We start from the raw sequence: 21,934 nt of genomic DNA on the forward strand, positions 1-21,934 counted from the left end.
GCCATGGCTCTGGCACCAGTTATCCGTCTCTGAGACCTTTTTGGAGGATGTTCGTGTCAGCTGGAGAGTCAATTATGGTGCCCAGTTTGCAGTCATCTGTGAACTTGGTCAGCCATAGTTCTCCTGTGTTGGCCTGTACCTCGGAGAAGTATATGCCGAGAAAGAGAGGTCCCAAGACGGAGCCTTGTGGGACACCACTTGTAACCGGTTTCGAGTCTGACATGGCTCCGGCAATTCTGACTCTGTGGGTTCTGTCTTTGAGCCATTTAGCAACCCATTTTGTGACATAGGGGTTTATATTTAAGCTGGATAGCTTATCTATGATGTCAGAGTGGGGTATTGTGTCAAATGCCTTTGCAAGGTCCAGATAGGCTGTGTGGACTACCTTCCCTTCATCTATGGCCTTGGTGACTGTTTCGAAAAAGTCGACCAGGTTCAAGAGGCAGGATCTGCCCTTGACAAAGCCGAATTGGGTAGGATCTAGTGTATGTAGGTCCCCAATGTCTTTGTTTGAGTTCCATGATGATCCTCTCCATGGCCTTGCAGATAAGGCTAGTCAGGCTTATGAGGCGATATTTACCAGGGAAATTCCTGCACCCTTCACATGGCCAGTAATTACTGATTTACTACATGTTACTAGATCTTGAATCCTATCGGGTCTTTTAGTGATCTACTGGGTTGCCAGATGCATTTCAATAAATGTGACTTTCAGAGAAGAGAAGTTTACTTTTGTTCATGCTATGTCTGTTTTCTGTGTGAGGCTATTTTCTTTTGTTTAGCAAATGTGTCATTGTTTTTGCTGTAAATTTTTTGATTTTATTGTAGAAGAAATTTGTATGCACACGGACTAGTTTGAAGGCATGGCCGAAGGCAGGAAGAGAGGAGGAAGATTAGAGTGTGGTAATGAGGGTAGGAATTTTGAATGTTGGCAGTATGACTGGTATAGGGAGAGAACTAGTTGATATGATGGAGAGAAGGAAGGTTAATATATTGTGCGTGCAAGAGACCAGATGGAAAGGGAGTAAGGCCAGGTGTGTCAGAGGTGGGTTCAAATTGTTCTAGCATGGTGTGTATGGGAGGAGAAGTAAGGTAGGGGTTATCCTGAAGGAACAGTATGCCAAGAGAGTTTTGGAGGTGAAAAGTGTGTCAGAGTGATGTGTATGAAGCTGGAAACTGATGTCATGATGATTATTGTTAGTGCATATACTCTGCAAGTTGGGTGTGCGATAGATGAGAGAAAAATTTTGGAGCGAGTTGGATGAAGGTGGTGGTGAGTGTACCCAAGGGTGTGAGAGAGTGGTGATTGGAGCGGATTTCAATGGGCATGTTGGGGAAGGGAACAGAGGGGAAGAGGAAGTGATGGATAGTTATGGTGTTAAGGAGAGGAATGCAGAGGGTCAGATGGTAGTGGATTTTGTGAAAAGGTTATGTATTTTAAGAAGAGGGAGGAGCATAGGGTGAAATTTGTGCTTTTTGGTTCGGTTCTTCCTGTCTGTGGATCATCTTTTATCTTATTTGCATAGGGTGACATGCAGGAGTGGAGGAAAATGCACATGGGTGGATTATATCCTATGCAGGAGGGTCAGTCTGAAGGAGATTGGAGACTGTAGAGTGTTGACAGGGGAAAGCATAGTTAAGCAACATAGGTTTATGGAATGTAGGATAACTTTGGTGATCAAGAAGAAGAGGAGGAGGAGAGTGAGGGCAGTGCCAAGAATCAAATGGTGGAAGTTGAAAAAGGACGATTGTGAGGCAGAGTTCAGGATAGAGTTAAGACGGGCACTGGGTGGCAGTGAAGAGTTGCCGAGTAGCTAGGTAACTGCAGCAGAGCTGGTAAGGGAGATGATTCGAAAGGTATTTGGTATGACATCTGGACAGAGGAAGGAGGGCAAAGAGACCTGGTGATGGAACCAGGTACAGGAGAGTATAGCGAGAAAGAGGTTGGTGAAGGAAGTGGGATTGTCAGAGAGATGAGATGAAGAAAGTAGACAGGAGAATAAGGAAATGAGGCGTTTGATGAAGAAAGAAGTGGCGAAGGCCAACGATAAGGCGTATTGAGAGTTTTACATGAAAGGTTGGACACTAAAGAGGGACAAGAAAGACTTGTATCAAATGGATAGACAGAGGGACCATTATGGGAAAGATGTGTGCAGCAGGTAAGGGTGATAAAGGATAACTATGGAAATGTACTCACAAGTGAGGAGTGTGTGTAGAGCAGATGGAAAAAGTACTTTGAGGGGCTGATGAATGAAGGGAATGAGAGAGAAAAGGTTGGATGATGTGGGGATAGTGAATCAGGAAGTGCAGCGGATTAGCAAGGAGGAAGGAAGGATATCTATGAAGAGGATGAAGAATGGAAAGGCCGTTGGCCTAGATGACACCTGTAGAAGCATGGAGGTGTTTAGGAGGGATAGCAGTCAAGTTTTTAACCAGATTGTTTAATGATATCTTGGAAAGTGAGAGGATGCCTGAGGAGTGAAGTGTTTTGGTACCAATTTTTAAGAATAAGGGTGATGTGCAGAACTGTAATAACTACAGAGGGAAGCTGAATACCAAAAAATGCATCCATCTCCTTTGGGGAGAGTGATGTCCCCACAAATTATCACATTAACAACATCCTAAGCATGCAATCAGTCATGAGGGACTAGCACCCAGGTTGATAGCAACTTGACTTTTGACCACCTTGTTGCTTCCATTGTACAGAAAGCTTTCTACATGGCCCACCTCATAAGTAAGGGTATCTCATCCAGGGACAAGGATGTCCTAACATCCCTGTATTCTTCCCTTATAAGGTCCATTATTGACTGCAATGTCCCGTTCGGCATGTACCTCAGTTTCATACAGACTTCTCAGAGGTGACCTCTGTCTAGCATACAAGGCAATCTCAGACCCCACCTTGATGGGACTGCTGCATATCTGTAAGTCAAGCTCCATTCGAGTAACCTGCACGCATGGCCTCAATCTGGCCTGTGACATCAATAGGACTTGGTGGTGGGACAGATTTGCATCCCAGAGACTCCCCCATCTGTGGAATGGACTCCCTCTCCAAGTCAAGCAGAATACCTCTTTACCCCTTTTTAAGCACAACTTGGATAACTGGATGGGAAACAGAAAATACACCCCTGGGATTCCTCCTGTGTCCCTGCTGGATAGGGGCATCGGGTGCTGTCTTGTCTAAACATGGGTTAAACTCTTGGCTAGGCTTATAAGGGCCTCAGGGCCAATAGCCTAGTGACTTCCTATTATTTGTAACACACAGGATGTCTGCCGAACCAAATAACGCAATGAAAACACCAGGTCCGGTCACACGAAGCAGTCAATGGAGGTAACCACTCACAGTAGTATACCAAGTAATACGACAGGATCCACAAGTAGGAAATTAGTAAAATTCTTTATTGCACAAAAACACACCGATTTAGCGCTTTCTTTTCCCAAACAGGAAACTTCATCAGAATCTATTACATCACATCCCTACTTGTTTAAATAGTTAGCCTCTGTATTTCATTGGATGACATCCAAATGATTTAAGTTTAAAATTCACATAAATTCCACATACATATTCCTTATACAGTGTAATAATTACTAAAAATTTCTATATAAAACTACTTAAAAATGCTATATTGCTTAAAACATATCTATTATTTACACCTAAATATCAAAAAATATATGTATAAATATATAAATAAATTACGCTATTATTTAATGAAATATATACTGCCGCCTATCTGTCTCCTTCATATTGCAACATTGTTATATATACAAAACTGCTACATATTGCAACATAGTCGTGCAAAACTACAAAATGTTCTAATAATAATAATGTTAATGTTATGTCTCAGGAACACTTCTTATTAGCATTTTAAACCAGCATTTTGACAAAAAACATTTTCTTTCCCAGTTTAAAATATTAACAAATAGCATTTAATTTCACTGCTGATGTTATATTAACGTGGTCATTTAGACCAGAAAAACACATGCATCAAGCCTCAACTGCCACATCAATTCCTTGTATTCAAGCCTGTTCTGCCAGTCACCCCCTCTTTCTGTGATTTGAACCTTCTGCAATATCCAAAATTTAAAATCAGCATTTACACAATTTAGGGCATGTCTATATAACGCGTTACTTTCCTTTTTCTTACTAATTTCATGCATATGCTCGTAAGTACGTTGTTTTAAACTACATTCCGTCTTGCCTATATAGAATCCCCAACATGTTGAACAGTATGCTATATATATACTACCCCTTTAGTCTGACAGTTGTACAATTCATTCACACGGTATCTGTATTGCGGCACTGGTATATCCAATTCCTCTTTATTATCTATAAAAATACATTGATTACAATGCCCACATTTAAATGTACCTTTCGTATCTACAACCTCTCTCATAACTTCTTTCTCGAATAATTCTTTTAAGTTGTCATTTTTCTTGTAACCAAATTTTAATGTCTGGTTAAATACTTCCAGCTTGTTGGGCATTCTCCTATAAAGATCCCAATATTTTATCAGAATGTTTTGTATATTATTGGTGTCCTCATTGTATGTTAAAGCCATGTACATTGTTTTCATCTTTCCTTACCAAGGTGGTATTCAATAAATCTTCTCCACTCTGAAAAAGTGATTTAAATTTAGTCCCCCATCCTGATAAAATCTCATACTTGATACTATTACCCATTTCCATGGGATAACCCCTATCGTAGAACAACCCACCAATAAATTCCAGTTCATTCTCCAAGTTCACTTAGATGTCATATGAGCTGCTCTAACCATCTGCCCTTTTAGAATATTTTTCTTTTTTATCTTGGGATGACTGCTTTCATAATGAACGTAAGTATTGGAAAAACAATTTTTCCTATAAATACTTGACGTACATCTCACATTAGATAAATCTTTTTTGATGTTAACATCCAAATAATGTACTTCATGATCACCCAATTCATAAGTAAAAGAAAGAAAGTAGAAGAATTTAATATATTTCATAAATTCTATTATATCTGTCGGACCATGCCACACAACAAAAATATCATCCAGGTATCTGTAATACTTTTTTATGTATGTCATGTATTTGCTTTTAAAGACAAAACGAGTTTCCCAATATAGCATTATTATATTGGCATAAATAGGGGCACAAACAGCCCCCATTGCCACTCCATCTACCTGGTGATAATATTCTCCCTGATAATATATATAATTGTTAGTAAGCACTAATTCCATATTTTCCAACACTATATGAAAATCGTTAGCATTCAGTAAATTAAATTCCACTAACATTTCTTCAAACCAAGTTAAACCTAACTCTTGTGGAATCGCTGAGAATAAGTACTTGACATCTATTGTCACAAATTTGTATTCATCATTGAAGTCCAACAAACTCCTCTTGGTCAAAAAAAATCCCAAGAATCTATCAAGATATGTGAATACTGTGCATATATTTTAGAAATATTCTTCTCAGGAATATCTGGTAATTTGCTACACCAAGGGACTACACCTTGTAGTAAATGTAATATGTGCAAGCATATTACCAGAGAGACACATTTCTATATTCCAGGATTGAATAAAGATTATCATTTTAATGCACGAGCTAACTGTAACACTTCGAATGTTATATATCTGGCTACATGTGATAAATACCAGGCTTATTATGTAGGCTTAACCAGCAGAGAGCTTAAGAAACGTATCTACAATCATGTATATGAAATTAAGAAAGCAGTTACAACTAATGCCTTGGCAAAACATATAATAGAATTTTCAGATCACAGGTTTTATTTCAGTGTCATACAGGTAGTTAGAAGATTGAAAATAGGAGGGGATACCATGCTGCATTTAGAGACTATAGAACTTGAATGGATCCTGAGGTTACAAGCGCACATATTCCAGGTTTAAATAGCATAGTTAGTTTGAAGTCTCTATTGGCTTCTAGATAGCTATATTATTATTATTCTTATTTAGGTATGAAGATGTTTTGTTTCTTTTTGCACATCTGGTATATATTGTTATAATACTATATATTAATTTCACTATAGTTATGTGTTTATAAATGAAGTAGTATTCAGTAATAAATGTATTTTTTATTTTTATTGATTATATAATATCTGAGACGCCAGATACTAGTATTAGGTATGTCTTAATTAATAATATAATACAAAAATGTTTAAATGTTGTATTATATGCATACATTTTTTGATGTTCAAAGATTGCTCAGACTAATCAGTTATTTAATAATATGCTGTTCTAAGTATTTGAGCATTACAGTTTTTTGATAAGCTAGCTATTTATATTAACTTTTGAGCCTGTATTTTATATATATGTTTTCTTTTCAAAACTGCATTTTAAAGTTGTATTTCTTAAATGTGCATTTCTTAATTTGCTTTTTAAAACTTGCATTTTTTAAAAAAACCTGCATTACTTAAACTTGCATCTCCATAGAATGCTAAAATAGATTTGAATGCAAAGAGTTAAGAACTAGTATATTTTTCATTTAATTACTTAATTACTAATTATCTAATTAAGTGAAAGAAAAAGCGGGAAATTAAGCAATTGCATTTCTGCTATTTAAACACCAAGTTTTTCATTGAATATTGTAACCTGAAGAAGCATACAGTCTGTATGCGAAAGCGCTTGTTTCTTAATAAATTATTCAACATCTGTACATCGTGGTGATCCTTGCTTGTTGTTCCTGGGACTCCCTGATAATATATATAATTGTTAGTAAGCACTAATTCCATATTTTCCAACACTATATGAAAATCGTTAGCATTCAGTAAATTAAATTCCACTAACATTTCTTCAAACCAAGTTAAACCTAACTCTTGTGGAATCACTGAGAATAAGTACTTGACATCTATTGTCACAAATTTGTATTCATCATTGAAGTCCAACAAACTCCTCTTGGTCAAAAAAAAATCCCAAGAATCTATCAAGATATGTGAATACTGTGCATATATAGGTTTCAATTTTGTATCCACAAAATAACTAAAGGTTGTGTCTTGGAACCTTTGAAACTGACCACTGGTATCAAAGGGGGGGGGGGTCATTCACTTATTTTTGGATTTTTAGGTATCCCAAGCATACCGGCTATATATGGCTTGTCGACTTTAAAGAAATTATGTAATTGTTCATCAATTCTACCCTGCATAAGGTTGTCCTCTAATATGAAATCTATCCTTTGGTATGCTATAAGAGCCTCCTCATGTGATACTTGTAAATATCTGTTCTCTGTATTCAAAATTTCAAACATTTTAGCTGCATAGTCCCATTGATACATCAATACAACCCCTCCACCTTTGTCAGGTTTCATCGCACTCAGTGATTCATCTCCCCTCAGTTCTTCAAAAATTGTTTGTTCCTCTGATGTTAAATGCTTCTGAAAATACTTTTTCTTTCTATAAACATCCCTTATCTCGTTCATCACCATGGTCTCATAGTTAACTAACTCAGGATGGAGGGGAGGGGTATGCATGCTTCTTTTTTTGAAAGTATTAACCCCTATATGACCTGTATCACCAAATTCAACTTGCAGATTTAATTGTCTCATAAAAAGCTTCTCTTCCAAACTAGTCTTACCAAAATTCCCCCTTTTGTTTGGTACAAATGTGAAGCCCTTATGAAATAAATCAAAATGTTGTTTTTGTATATCTACACCTGTATAGTTGTATATACGAAATTCATTCAATGTATGAACACACCCATTTGTTGTTAGATTTGCCCTTACAATAGAACTGTCCATAGGTAGTTCATTTAACTTTTCATTTTCACAATTTATTATTTAAATTCTGTGGGCATAACACATCTCCTAGTTTCCAAATCTCTGCCTGCCCAATGCTTGTGCATAGGTGGGAACTCCCCTGTTCTTGATTCGTTCTGACCTCCTCGGTCCTTCCATCTCTAAAGGGCTGTTCCCATTATTTTGTCTAAATTCATCCCTTTCAAATCTATTTTCATTCCCCCAATAGTCACCAGTGTAGTAACCATCTTCATATCTCATTCTCCCTCTATATGTTCCATAAGTGTTCCTATTTCTATGAAATTGTGACCATGCATAATAGGCTTTCTTTTCTTTATAATCTCTGTAATCTCTTCCAAGTTTTTTCTTTCTTTCTTTTGTAATTATTACATGTAGCATTTTCCACATCTTTAAAAATAATTAAATATTTGTGCTTACTTTCTGTAACTGTAAACAATAAATCCTGCTTAATTTTATTATTCAGAACATCTATTTCATCCTTCAACACATTCAATGCATTTTCATTATATTTAACAATGGTTTTCATAACAGCTAAACCACTGTGTCTCTTGGCTTTTCCCGGTTAGGGGTCGCCACAGAGGAACTCCGGTCCGCTAATGATTGGTAGTTGATTTTTACGTGCTGAGTTACCAGCCCTGATGCACAACCTTCAACGAAGGTACACCCATTCATGCATGTCTCCACGCAGAAGATGCTGTAGCTGAGAATCGAACCGGACAGCGCCTTACTGTGAGGCGACAAAGCTACCGCAGCACCACCACCGCGGGTATTTGGCTAACTCATTAAACATGTCCATCCCCTCTATCATGTCATTGGGGAATTTATTAATTCTTAGTCCTTTTGGAACATTCTTCCGTTTGATACATTCAACTAAAAACCAATTGTCTAATGATAAATTTTTAAAATTTAGCATTTTGTACTTTAATGAATTGCACATACCTCCGTATGAGGCCGTAACAGTTCTGTTATTGTCCTTGTTAGTGTACCTGTTCACTTTGAACTCCTCAGTCAACCAGTCCAAAATGTTTAATTGTTCAGTTCTATTGAGTTCATCACTGTGAAGTTGTTGATGCCCATCCGTTGAAAAATGAATATTGTTTTGTGTAGAAGTGTTTACCGGTTATGGTAAACTATCTCTTTTCTTTTCTGCCATTACCCGTTACTTCTCCTGCACTAGTACACCCTATCCCTGGCATGTTACGTTCCTATTGCGGTTGATAGCATGGGATGGTAACATCCAAACTTCCATCCTGTTGGTTAGAAGAAAACAGCTGAATAAGCTTGGTAAGCTCACCAAGCAGGGTACGTTCACCTCCCATATCCGATAATGCTCCTCGATTGCCTTGTGTAGCCATCCCCACACATACAAAACTTGTAACCCACGGGATGTCTGCCGAACCAAATAACACAATGAAAACACCAGATCCGGTCAAACGAAGCAGTCAATGAAGGTAGCCACTCACAGTAGTATACCAGGTAATACGACGGGATCCACAAGTAGGAAATTAGTAAAATTCTTTATTGCACAAAAACACACCGATTTAGCGCTTTCTTTTCCCAAACAGGAAACTTCATCATAATCTATTACATCACATCCCTACTTGTTTAAATAGTTAGCCTCTGTTTCATTGGATGACATCCAAATGCATTGTTTAAAATTCACATAAATTCCATATATATATATATATATATATATATATATATATATATATTCATTATACACAATGTAATTACTAAAATTTCTATATAAAACTACTTAAAAATGCTATATTGCTTAAACATATCTATTATTTACACCTAAATATCAAAAATATATGTATAAATATATAAATAAATTACACTTTTATTTAATGAAAAATATACTGCCTCCTATCTGTCTCCTTCGTATGATCCTATAAAATTGATCAGTCACAATATGAAGTGATGGGAAAGGGTAGTGGAAGTTAAATTAAGAAGAGAGGAGGTGATTAGTGAGCAGCAGTATGGTTTCATGCCAGGAAAGAACACTACAGATGCAATGTTTGCTCTGAGGGTGTTGATTGGAGAAGTATAGAGAAGGTCAGAAGGAGTTGCATTGTGTCTTTTTGGACTTAGAAAACATATGACAGGGTGCCTAGGCAGGAGCTGGGTGCCTAGACAGGAGCTGTGGTATTATACGAGGAAGTCTGGAGTGGTGATGAAGTATGTAAGTGTCATACAGGATATGTACAAGGGTAGTGTGATAGTGGTGAGGTCTGCGGTAGGAGTGACTGATGCGTTCAAGGTGGAGATGGGATTACATCAAGGATCAGCTCTGAGCCCTTTCTTATTTGCAGTGGTGATGGACAGGTTGACGGACTAGATCAAACAGGAGTCCCTGTGAACTACGATGTTTGCGGATGGCATTATGATCTGTAATGAGAGTAGGGAACAGGTTGAGGAGACCATGGAGCGGTGGAGAAATGCTCGAGAGGAGAGGAATGAAGGTCAGTAGAACTAAGACAGAATGCATGTCTGTGAATGAGAGGGAGGATAAAGGAATGGTGAGGATGCAGGGAGTTGAGTTGGCAAAGGGTGATGGGTTTATGTACTTGGGATTAACAGTTCAAAGTAATGGTGAGTGTGGGAGAGAAGTGAAGAAGAGTACAGACAGGGTGGAGAATGGGAGAGAGGTGAAAAAGAGTACAGACAGGGTGGAGAAGAGTGTCAGGAGTGATTTGTAACAGAGTGGTACCAGTAAGAATGAAAGGAAGGTCCACAAGAGCAGTGAGACCAGCTATGTTATATGGGGTGGAGACGGTGGCAAGACAAAAAGATGAGGCGGAGCTAGAGTTAAAGGTGTTAAGATTTGTACTGGGTGTGACAAGGATGGACAGGATTAGGAATTAGTATATTAGAGGGTCAGTTCAGGTTGGACAGTTTGGAGACAAAGTCAGAGAGGTGAGATTGTGTTGGTTTGGACATGTGCAGAGGAGGGATGCTGGGTATATTGGGAAAAGGATGCTAAGGATGGAGCTGCCAGGTAAGAGGAAAAGAAGAAGGCCTAAGATAAGGTTTATGGATGTGGTGAGAGAGGACATGCAGGTGGTTGATGTGACAGAGCAAGATGCAGAGGACAGGAATAAATGGAAACAGATTATCCACTGTGGCTACCCCTAATGGGAAGGGCTGTAAGAAGAAGAAGAACTGACTGGTTTAAATATTTTTTTCTTTCTTTTGATTTGGGAGAGACCATCAAGTAATGGGATATGTGGCTGAGGGGAGGCAGTCCATTGACCTGCGTAAGCAAAATTATCCAGCTCTTCCAAAACACTTGTGTATAATGCAAACTGAAGAAAATAATACAGTGCAATGAAAAAGTATTTGCCCCTTCCTGATTTCTCATTTTTTTTTTTTGCATGTTTGTCACACTTAATGTTTCGGATCATCAAACAAATGTTAATATTAGACAAAGATAACCCAAGTAAACACAACATGTAGTTTTTAAGTGATGGTTTTATTTATTAAGGGAAAAAAAATATCCAAACCTACATGGCCCTATGTAAAAAAGTAATTGCCCCCTAAACCTAATAACTGGTTGTGCCACCCTTAGCAGCAACAACTGCAATTAAGCATTTGCAATAACTGGCAGTGAGTCTTTCACATCGTTGTAGAGGAATTTTGGCCCACTCTTCTTTGCAGAATTGTTTTAATTCAACCATATTGGAGGGTTTCTGAGACATGAACAGCCTTTTTAAGGTCATGCCACAGCATCTCAATTTGATTCAAGTCTGGATTTTGACTAGGCCACTCCAAAACCTTAATTTTGTTTTTTTTAAGCCATTCAGAGGTGGCATTGATGGTGTGTTTTGGATCATTGTCCTGCTGCAGAACCCACGTGCGCTTCAGCTTGAGGTCACAAACTGATGGCTGGACATTTTCCTTCAGGATTCTTTGGTAGATAGCAGAATCATGGTTCCATCAATCACAGCAAGTCGTCCAGGTCCAGAAGCAGCAAAGCAGCCCCAGACCATCACACTACCACCACCATGTTTGACTGTTGGCATGTTCTTTTTCTGAAATGCTGTTAGTTTTATGCCAGATGTAACAGGATGCACACCTCCCAAAAAGTTCAACTTTTGTTTCGTCAGTCCGCAGAATATGTTCCCAAAAGTCTTGTGGATCATCAAGATGTTTTTTGGCAAAAGTGAGACGAGCCTTTATGTTCTTTTTGGTCAGCAGTGGTTTTTGCCTTGGAACTCTACCAATTTTAGCCAGTCTCTTTCTTATGGTTGAGTCATGAGCACTGACCTTAACTGAGGCAAGTGAAGCCTGCAGTTCTTTAGCTGTTGTTCTGGGTTTTTTTGTGACCTCTTGTATGAGTCATCGCTGCGCTCTTGGGGTAATTTTTGTAGGCCGGCCACTCCTCGGAAGGTTTACCACTGTTCCATATTTTCTTCATTTTTGGATAATGGCTGTCACCGTGGTTTGCTGGAAGCTTTAGAAATGACTTTGACATCTATCAGTCTGGAAAAGGTTACAATTACTTTGTTTCTCATCTGTTCCTGAATTTCTTTAGATCGCGGCATGATGTCTTCCTTTTTGGGATCATTTGGCCTACTTCACTTTGTCTAACAGGTTCTATTTAAGTGAGCTCTTGATTCAACAAGTCTGGCAGTAATCAGGCCTGAGTGTGTGTAGTGAAATTTAACTCTGTTTTCCCAAAAATGTGATTAACCACCGTTACTTCATGATTTAACAAGGGGTGCAATTACTTTTTCACATAGGGCCATGTAGGTTTTTTTTTTTTCCTTAATGAAATCATCACTTAAACTGCATTTTGTGTTTACTTGGGTTATCTTTGTCAAATATTTATTTAATATTTAAATTTGTTTGATCTGAAACATTTAAGTGTGACAAACATAAATCAAAATGTGGACCTGACAGAGCAGTCTTGAGAATAGGTCTTGTGATATTAACCCTAACCATTTCTAGTCCAGTTTGCTTGCAGACAAAAATAAAATGCTCAACTACTACTTCATACTGCCTCTCTGAAAGTCATGTTAAACATTAAAATTTCAAAGATGCAGTAAAATATAACTCTTGATTCCATAGTAGTGGGTGTCAAGAGTATGTTTAAAAAAAAGTCACAGTTGAAAAGTGAAAATAACAGGATGGGTTGACTATTTTAATATTGTGAAGTTGTGCATTCATTTATTTACAGTAGGTGGCTAGTAAAAGGCAGCATCCTGGCAAGTTTACTTAAATGGTTATAGTTTACTGCATGCCCCTCACCTGATGTATTTTTTGGCCTTGTAATGTAATATTAGATTATGGGCCCAGCCCACAACTCCAAAACACTTGCTTTAAGTGTAAGTGATGATTTGCGCTGTGAGCAGGTCTTTTGAATATGACCATGGTGTAAACCTGTTTATAGATGGGCCTTACTTCAAAGCAAGTCACTTACACTAGCAGCACATCTTTTGGAACCGGGGCAGACTTGTACTGAAAGCAACTGTTTTGGGAAACTAGCTGTATAAATAATATGGGATCATGGAAAAAATACCTAAAACTTAAAAAAGCAACATGAAAAAAGTTTACCAAATGAAAAAAGTTTACCAGATGTCTTCTGCAAGATAATGTTAACATTATTTGGTGGCTCTGAGACAAAATCATAGAGTATGTAGTATCACTTTTATGCCATGTGTGCAGTTGCCTTTCTGTGTTTAGGCCTGTGTTATGTGTGATGTACACTTTTGAGGTGTAGGTAGCAGCCATTGGCCTATGAGCAACCATCCATGGTGGCCAGCTAAAATGCAGTTCTGTCTGAGCCCTGTGTACATATGGAGGGGTGAGTGAACTACAAGAAATAGACAATATGGTTATGTGATCCTACAATATGGTTATGTGATCCTGTTCATCAGAGGCAGTTCTGACTTTGATATTTGGTTCAGTTCTGGTGCTGTCTGGCAAGATATGCAAGTTGGTTGCTGTGCATCAGTTTTCCACAGTGTATATATACACCAACTGGTGTTTCATTGAAATATAATGTACACATTTTTGGAAGTCCATCTGATGTATCATATGGCCAATAACACTAGGCTTTAGTACTGTGTTTTTTTCAAATACAGGTTAGTAGCACAGTCATAAATGAGAAAAGGTTTGATGCCTGTGTCTTAGATTGTGAACATGTAAGGAAAGTGAAACTTATTAAATTATTGGAACTGTGCATTTTGGAGCTTGCAGATGATTACAGACTAAAGGAGTCCATGAAAAAATAGTAACCTTGCCCACAGAGATACTCTGAAAGGAAACCATATTTTGGAGTACTTTTCTAAGCCGTGGTGAGAAGAGACTGAAAGAAACAGGAAGGCAGTATGATTTATGGAGACTGTGTATTTTGCAATAATAGCTTGCTTCACCAATATGTTATTTAGATGCAGAGTCTCAATCAGTCCGTATTCTTTGCTCCCTCTCATCTAGTTCAGGGCTTGATGAGGCTATAGCATGCCTCAGCAAATGTGTATTAATCGAGAGTCCACTTAAAGGCCATTAGATTATAGGAATAGATTATAGGTATACATATCAGCAGGTAAAGCTAAGGACAGTTCAGCATTAGCATCCAACCTGCCAGCATGCATTTGAAACGTTGAAGAAACTAGACACCCTGGCTACAGTGCAGACCTATTTAGACTATGCAAGGTCTACACAGCTTTAGCTTTCAGATGCATCACACAGTTGCTGTGTGGTGAAATTGCTCATTTCACGATCAGAATGCCTTGTGAACTTGCAGACAGAGGATCATGCTTTAATAAAAGAGCTCTGTGCTTTATTATTTCTGTTTCATTAATGAACATTGCAGTATCTTTATTCAAATTTGTTTGTTTTATTTATTTGAATTTGTTTACAGGGGTAGAGAACTGATGAATGCTGACCAATTTCAGTTTCAGACCAGGATCAAAAAATGACCAAACATACAAAACATACGAGTACATTAATGACAACAAAACAGTACAGTGTAAAGTAATGTTTTAGATTCACACTAAATCTAATGCATTAACTGTGCTGTGAGAAATTAGGGTAAAATAATTTAGAAATGTGAAAAGGACCAAAGAATCTTAGTGGTTGAGTTAGAGTAGGGAAGCATTAGAGGGGTAACGGTTACACTCTGTTCGATTAACTTAATGTGATTTTGGTAGAGAATACAATTTGGAGTAAGATGAGTCTTTAATATCAGGTGGGAAGGACTCCCACTGTTTGGGACCAAGAAGTGAGAATGCATGGTGAAAGATATGCAACATGAAGTGTGGTATGTGCGTTTTAGGGCCTGAGTTATTCAAGTTTCTTAGGTTTTATGTGGGGGTATGTCTGATTTAGCTTTGGAGTTTTAAGGGCTGAGAGTATTTTCATGTAGCAGTTGGAGCAGTTGTGATCCTAGGAGGAGTTTGCATTTTTTAATGCAATACAGCAGTGCTCTTTTCTAGGGATAGTAACAAATCTATGTATTTTGTTTTCTGTTAGTATGATGGTGGAGTTTTTAGTAGACCCTGCTGGTATAAGATGGAGCCTGAATTTAACTTGAGGGAGTAAGATTCCTTTCCCTCTTGCATCTAAGGCAGTGTGAGAAAAAGAGGATATTTTTGTGCCCAGAAAAGTAGGGGGGGGGTTCATTTTTTATGTGTATTATCAAAGTGCAAGTGGAAGCTGAATGTAGGCTCTAACCAGAGACTTGAAAGAGGAGGCTTGCTTGAAGGAATGGTTGTTATAACCATTAATTGTTAAAGTTTTCTTGGATCTGGTGAGTTTGGTTTAGTACCAAAAAGCATAGATTTAGATTTGGTATGAGGTTTTTAGTAGTGCACTGCTCACTGAGGTAACTGAAGTCAGATTGCAGGTCTTGCTGTAAGGTAGATGGCACGTGGTTGGAAAGTTAGAGGACCATGTCACTTGTGTAAAGGAAGTTGCGAATGTAAGGAAGATCAAGTAGAAGCCTATTAATGTATAGAGAGAAAAGAAGGGGGAAAACAAAAGATCTTTGAGTAATGGAGAGGCGCAAGAGGTACAAGATGTTACAGTTAACTGAGACTATAAGAGAGGAGTGATTGACGTCAAGGGCTGTGGTGAGGGCTATAACAATTGTACCAGAGAACATGCCTTTGTCTATAAATTATTGAAGTACACTTTTAAATACATCAGAAATGTGTTATCTAAAACTTAGATGCTTCATTTTGAAGAACTTTGACATCTGTGTCTGATGCAGAGAATCCGTTATGTATTATTGTTACAAATACTGCATGATGAGATGGCAAAATGCATATACTAGGAAATTAAGAGTTTGATTCCTGGTATGCATAATTATTATTTGACACAGAAGATATACTGTGATTCAGTAAACAAGGAATGAGAGCAATTTGTGCATTTAATTTAGGGGTATGGTGATAGTTGCCATGCTAATTTTGGAAGCTTTTGTTAGTATGCATATGATGTGAAGTGAAATATGGTACAAGTTTAGAGTGTGAGAGCTGTGGAGAGGCAAAGGGAAAATTATGGTGTATTTGAAATGAGCAACTGTGTAATTTCCTTGCTATGCTGTATTTTTTATTTACTGTAAATGTATTAGCTAGCCATTTGTTCATTGGTTGTAGTAACAAAAGTGTTTTGGCCAATAGAAACTGTTATTTAGGATTATGATTGCATCTTGTATCCCCCTTTCCCATTAAATAATTTGTGAATGTGCTGTTTAAATAAAACTTGACATGCTAAATGTTTTTCAAATGTTGTTCTTCCAGGTGCAAATTTGGGTTTTTCACCATGCGTCTGGTTGTTAAATGGCTAAAAGGATGTAGCAGTGACTCGTCTTAAGTAATGTCAAAATAATTATTCCTGTCTGGCTCTTCAGAAATGGATTATATCATGACAGCAAAGCCTGTATTAAATGACATTGGAAGGAATGGGAGCTCTGAGAGTCGTGGAAGTAGTCTGAGGTCTAGGAGTTCGTCTTATGTAAGTGATGATTGTTTGAGAGTAAACAGTGTTGTACAGTTTCATCTGCCTTGTAGAAAGTGAATATGTACTTTGGATGGGCTGAAAAGACAGAAGCCTGGTTTCCAATTGTTTTCTGGTCATACAGTTGCATGTATATATGTAAAAAAAAGAAACAAAAAAAAAACTGGTACCACAGTATGAGGAGGAGGCCCTAGCCAAAATTTTTCCATGACTGTTTATAAAACCATTGCCTTGACAAGGTCTGATCTAGTATTTCATAAGTAGGCATGATACTCAGCAACAGCTGTCATTATAGGAAATTAATGTATGCCATGGGTAGATTAAAAGGTGCAGCTTTTGAATGTCCTTGTACAGCTTACTCATGTGAGTAAAAACATGTGCATTATAATTTGAAGTCTGTACAAGGAGTTGGTAATGTTGGACAAAAGCTTTAGATTATTCATACTTGTTCTAAAAACGATCATCTGACAAAAAAGATGAGGTGGGGTATGTTTGCAGGTTGTCAGCTGCACATTGTATATAAAGGTTTTCATTACTTTGACAGACATCTTTATCTTCATAATGCCTATTTGAACAGAATCTCAAAATTATCTTTTGTATTATGCAGGTGTTTGTAGTCGTGCATTATTTGAGATTTGAATGGGAGTAGTTACTTGCAGAAATGTTTCTTGTTGAAATGTGCAAGTTAGGCCTTACAGAGTGAGTTTGTGAAGAAATGTGGCCAATTTTCAGTTGTAGTCCAAAAGTGTTTGTGCTGATTTTTATTTTCCATGACTAAAATACTTTATAAATGCCCATTTGAGTTGGACTGTGTGTGGTAACAAGTAAATGTCATCCATGTAAATCTTTCGTGTTTCACTGCTGCAGTCCTAACCATTGGGATGTTCATCATGTTTCACTGTTGCAGTCATTAAAATTGGGTTATCCTGCTGGCAGGCTACCCGCAGCCAGCCTGAATTCCAAAGTCCTGGTCCGGCGTCGGTTGCTGTCGCCTCCTCCCTGACGTCAGTGCACCAGGGGGTATAAAAGATGCAGCCGATGCCATTTTCTTTAGTCTTTCTTGCCGCGCGGTGCCCGAAGCAAAAGCAGTTCGCAAGTGTCGGTCGGCAGACTCCTGAGATTTTCAAGTTCGAATTTCAGATCCGAAGTCTTCATTAAAGCCAAGTACCCCGTTGGGGAAACTTTTTTTCTTGCTCCAGACCGATGTCAGAAAAAGCTAATACTTGTATTTCTTGTGGGAAGCAAATACCTCATAAGGATTTTCATTCTTACTGTATTCCTTGCCTAGGCCCTGACCACAGCGTTGCTAGTTGTCGGTTTTGTGCTAGATTTAACCAACGCACTATTAAGCGTCTGTATGATTTTGCATTTCATTATTTTGGCAGAAGATTTAATTTTATAATGCCGTCGGAGCAGCTGACTACCGGAATTTATAAAAAGCGCAAAGAAAATGAAAAGGACAGGCATCCGAGGTCCAAAACCAATGACGAGGCTTCGGCTAGGCCAGTCGCCTGCTCTCAGTGAGGTGCTTTCGCAGCCCCTGACACCTGCTACCTCAGAGCCACAGGCCGCTTCAGACTCCCACATGGAGCCAACTAGGCCACTGGAAACTCAAGGTATTGGACCCTCTGAAACTATTCCGTCAATTGGGTCCGGAGCCGCTGAGCAGGCATCTGCTTCTCAGGGTGTTTTCAGACCTGCACAGTTATATTTGAAAACAACTTAATCTTCAAACTAAAGCACCTCTAAAGACAAAGAAACAAGTGCAACATTCCCCTGGACAGGCCTCCATGCCTAAAAAACAGATGCTTAAAATGGCCGAAGACCTCCATCCCCCTCCTAAGAGGCCTAGGCAAGAGACAGAATATGAATCTTCAGATCAGGTTTCCATTTCCTCTGATTCCTCTTCTGAACAGGAATACTCTCTTCCTCCCTATGAGGATTCTGATGCTGAAGAATCTATCCCTTCAGCCTCTACTCCTGAGAATTATTCTTTTGGGGGAGACCCTGCATACTATGAGGGAGCACTTCCACTGGGAGAGCCAAGATTACTCAGAATCTAAGAAAAGGCTCAGAGATTTTCTTTTACTACCCCAACACAGGCCTCTTGCTATTCCTCCTGTTTTAGACCTTGTAGATGTATATTTAGAGTCGAGTCTAACTCCTGACTCTTTACCACCAGCTCCTGTTAAGCCAGACGGATACTACAGGGTTCCTGACTCGCATACATTTCTTTATAAAAAACCCTGATGCTGACCCAGAAACTGTCTCTCGGGGGTCCCAAAGGGGTCAAGGCTTCCACTGCAAAAAACCCTGTCCCCTCTGATAGGGATTCAAGGGCCCTGGACAGATGGGGGAAAAAAGATTTACACTTATGCTACCTTGGCTGTAAGGGCTTTAAATTGTCAGTTTCATGTGCTTAAATATCAGCAATATCTTATGTCACTACTTAAACAGAAAATGTTGACAAATTCTGAATGTGCAGAAAACAAAGAAATGCAGGATTTATTGCATGCAGCTGAACAAGTGGGAAAGCATACTTTGCAATGTGGTTTTGACTCTCTGGAGGCCTCCTGCAGGGCCACTGTTACGGGGTCTGTCATTAGGAGGCATGCTTGGTTAAAGGAACAGAATCTGCCTGATCATGTTAAAGCAAAATTATTAGAAGCTCCATAACAGCATGATATCTTGTATGGTGTTGAAGAAAATGGAGGACAAAGCTAAATCTATGCAAACAGTCAAGGATTTCTTACAGGTGCAGCCTCCCAGATTTAGCAGGAACTGGCCTACAAAGAATTGGTCCTTTCCAGTGTCAGACCACAAAAAGGCAGATCCCAGCCCCAAGGCTCATACAGGTCTAAACAATGGGGTGCTTCTACCTCCAAAAGTGGAGAAGATAAATCACAGCCATACAGGAAACGGTCTCAATGACTTTCCTCTGCCAGCACCAAGCACTTATCTTCTGGCAGCTCCCTTAGGGGGAAAACTAGCACTTTTTTCACAAAATTGGCACATGATCACCCAGAACAAATGGGTCTTTATAGTGTCACAAGGCTACAGGTTCCATTTTCACACCCTGCCAAGGGCAAACGGTATGCCAGACCTGCCAGACAATCAATGGGCAGAGTCACAAAAACAAGTTTCCTCCCTCATGGACATGAGGGCCATTCAGCGAGTACCACAGCAAGAGCAGGGACTAGGATTCTAATCAAGACTGTTCTTGGTGCCCAGAAAGGACGAAGCCTGGAGACCAATACTGGACCTGTCTATTTTAAACACATTTCTGGATATTCCAAAATTCAAAATGTTGACTCTGCAGCAGCTTCTGCCCATGCTGGGTAAGAAGGCTTGGCTTGTGACTTTAGACCTAAAAGAGGCATACCTGCATGTCCCAATCAGACAATCATGCAGAAGATACCTAAAATTTATAGCTGGCTCAATGCACTACCAATTCTCTGCACTGCCCTTTGGCTTATCTACTGCGCCCAGGGTTTTCACAAAATGTCTGGCCCCAGTAATTGCATTTTGCAGACAAAGAGGAATAAAAATATATCCTTACTTGGACGACTGCCTTATTCAAGCAGAGAACAAGGACATTCTACTACAGCATCTGGCATTTGTCAAAAGATTATTAACATGCCTAGGGTACACAGTAAATAAAAAGAAATCAAAACTAGTACCCTCTCGAGATAATATTCCTGGGTGCAAGCTTAAATACAACTGCCCAGATGGCTTATCTCACGCCAGACAAACAAAGACAACTGACTACTTATTTCAAAATGTTGGCAACAAAGACCCAGTTATCTGCAAGAAAAAATCTGCAGGCATTGGGCTTCATGGCATCCTGCATTTTGCTAATTCCATATGCAAAACTGCATATGAGGAAACTACAATGGTATCTAAAAAGTGTTTGGACTCAACATTGCCACAGCCTGGAAACAATTACCCTCATTCCCTGCCTGCAACAGGAGTTTCGATGGTGGGCAAAGACCTGTCGCCACAACAAGGGACAGCCTTTCACTTTACCCACATCCAGGCAGACATTAACAACAGATGCATCAGATTATGCCTGGGGTGCCCATATGGCAGGAAGATGTACTCAGGGCACATGGTCTGCAAGCCAAATGCATCTACATATCAATCAAAAAGAGATGCTAGCTGTTCAGAATGCCCTGACAGCCTTCAAGGATCTACTTCATCCAGGACAACTATTGTGGGACACAGCATTGACTTGCCAAGTACATCTGCAAGCACAATTCCTGCCAGGAAAGATAAATACTCTGGCAGACGAACTAAGCAGAAACCTAATGGATCCCCATGAGTGGAAATTGGATCCACAAGTCTTCAGCATGATAATAAGGAACTGGGGGATGCCCTGACATAGACCTATTTGCCTCCCCTCACAACTTCCAACTACAGAGATTCTGCACAAGGACTTATCACAAACAAGCATGGAAAGTGGATGCTCTATCTTTCATCTGGAAAAACAGTATATGCCTTTCCTCCACTGCCTCTCTTCCCCAAGGTACTCCTAAAGGTCAGACAAGAGAAGCCAAAAATTATACTGATTGCCCCAGACTGGCCTCGCCAGGACTGGTACCCAATCCTAAAGAATTTGTCTCCATGCCCAGCCTGGACATTACCTCAAATTCCTCACTTATTGACCCAACAAAACAGCCAGATCCTGCACAGCCAACTCGGGACTTAAATCTGGTAGCATGGCGGATAATGTAACCATTCAAAACACACCTCTCTCTAAAGCGGTGATGGATGTTATTTTGGAGGCCAGGAGGCCTAGCACCAGAAAATCTTATGCAGAAAAATGGAAGAAATGTTGTGCTTGGAACCAGGCACAAGGAATTGACATGACTGTACCAAATATTCCTCAGATTTTGCAATACTTAACTGAGATGCTGGACAAAGGCCTATCCTTTTCATCAGTTAAGATTCATGTCTCTGCCATTTCAGCTCATTACAATACAGAACCACCTATTTTTTCTCATCCATTACTAAGGCAGTACCTCAGAGGGGCCAAAAACATAAGACCTCCAAGGAGAGCACCAATACCTGCATGGGACCTCAATTTTATGTATTGGAAAAACCCACACTGCCTCCTTTTGAACCAGCTTCTACAGCTGATATAAAATTCTTATCCTGGAAAACAGCTCTGCTCCTAGCAATAACCTCTGCAAGACGAGTCTCAGAGTTACAGGCACTCATGGCTGTG

The 21,934-nt window shown here is 39.2% G+C and overlaps 1 protein-coding gene across 3 annotated transcripts in view; it reads left to right on the forward strand.

Moving 5' to 3' along the window:
* Nucleotides 1–21,934, forward strand: part of PROSER2 (proline and serine rich 2) — a 455,053-nt gene that overhangs the window by 143,953 nt on the left and 289,166 nt on the right. For all 3 annotated transcript variants that reach the window (XM_044088307.1, XM_044088306.1, XM_044088308.1), the window contains one exon: nt 16,491–16,704. In XM_044088307.1, the coding sequence (XP_043944242.1) occupies nt 16,603–16,704 (102 nt within the window). In that variant the 5' untranslated portion in view covers nt 16,491–16,602. The remainder of the gene's footprint in view (nt 1–16,490; nt 16,705–21,934) is intronic.

This window comes from Protopterus annectens, chromosome 11.part0 (genome assembly GCF_019279795.1).
Source record: "Protopterus annectens isolate FY-2018-M chromosome 11.part0, PAN1.0, whole genome shotgun sequence".
In the NCBI taxonomy this organism is placed as follows: Eukaryota; Metazoa; Chordata; order Ceratodontiformes; family Protopteridae; genus Protopterus; species Protopterus annectens.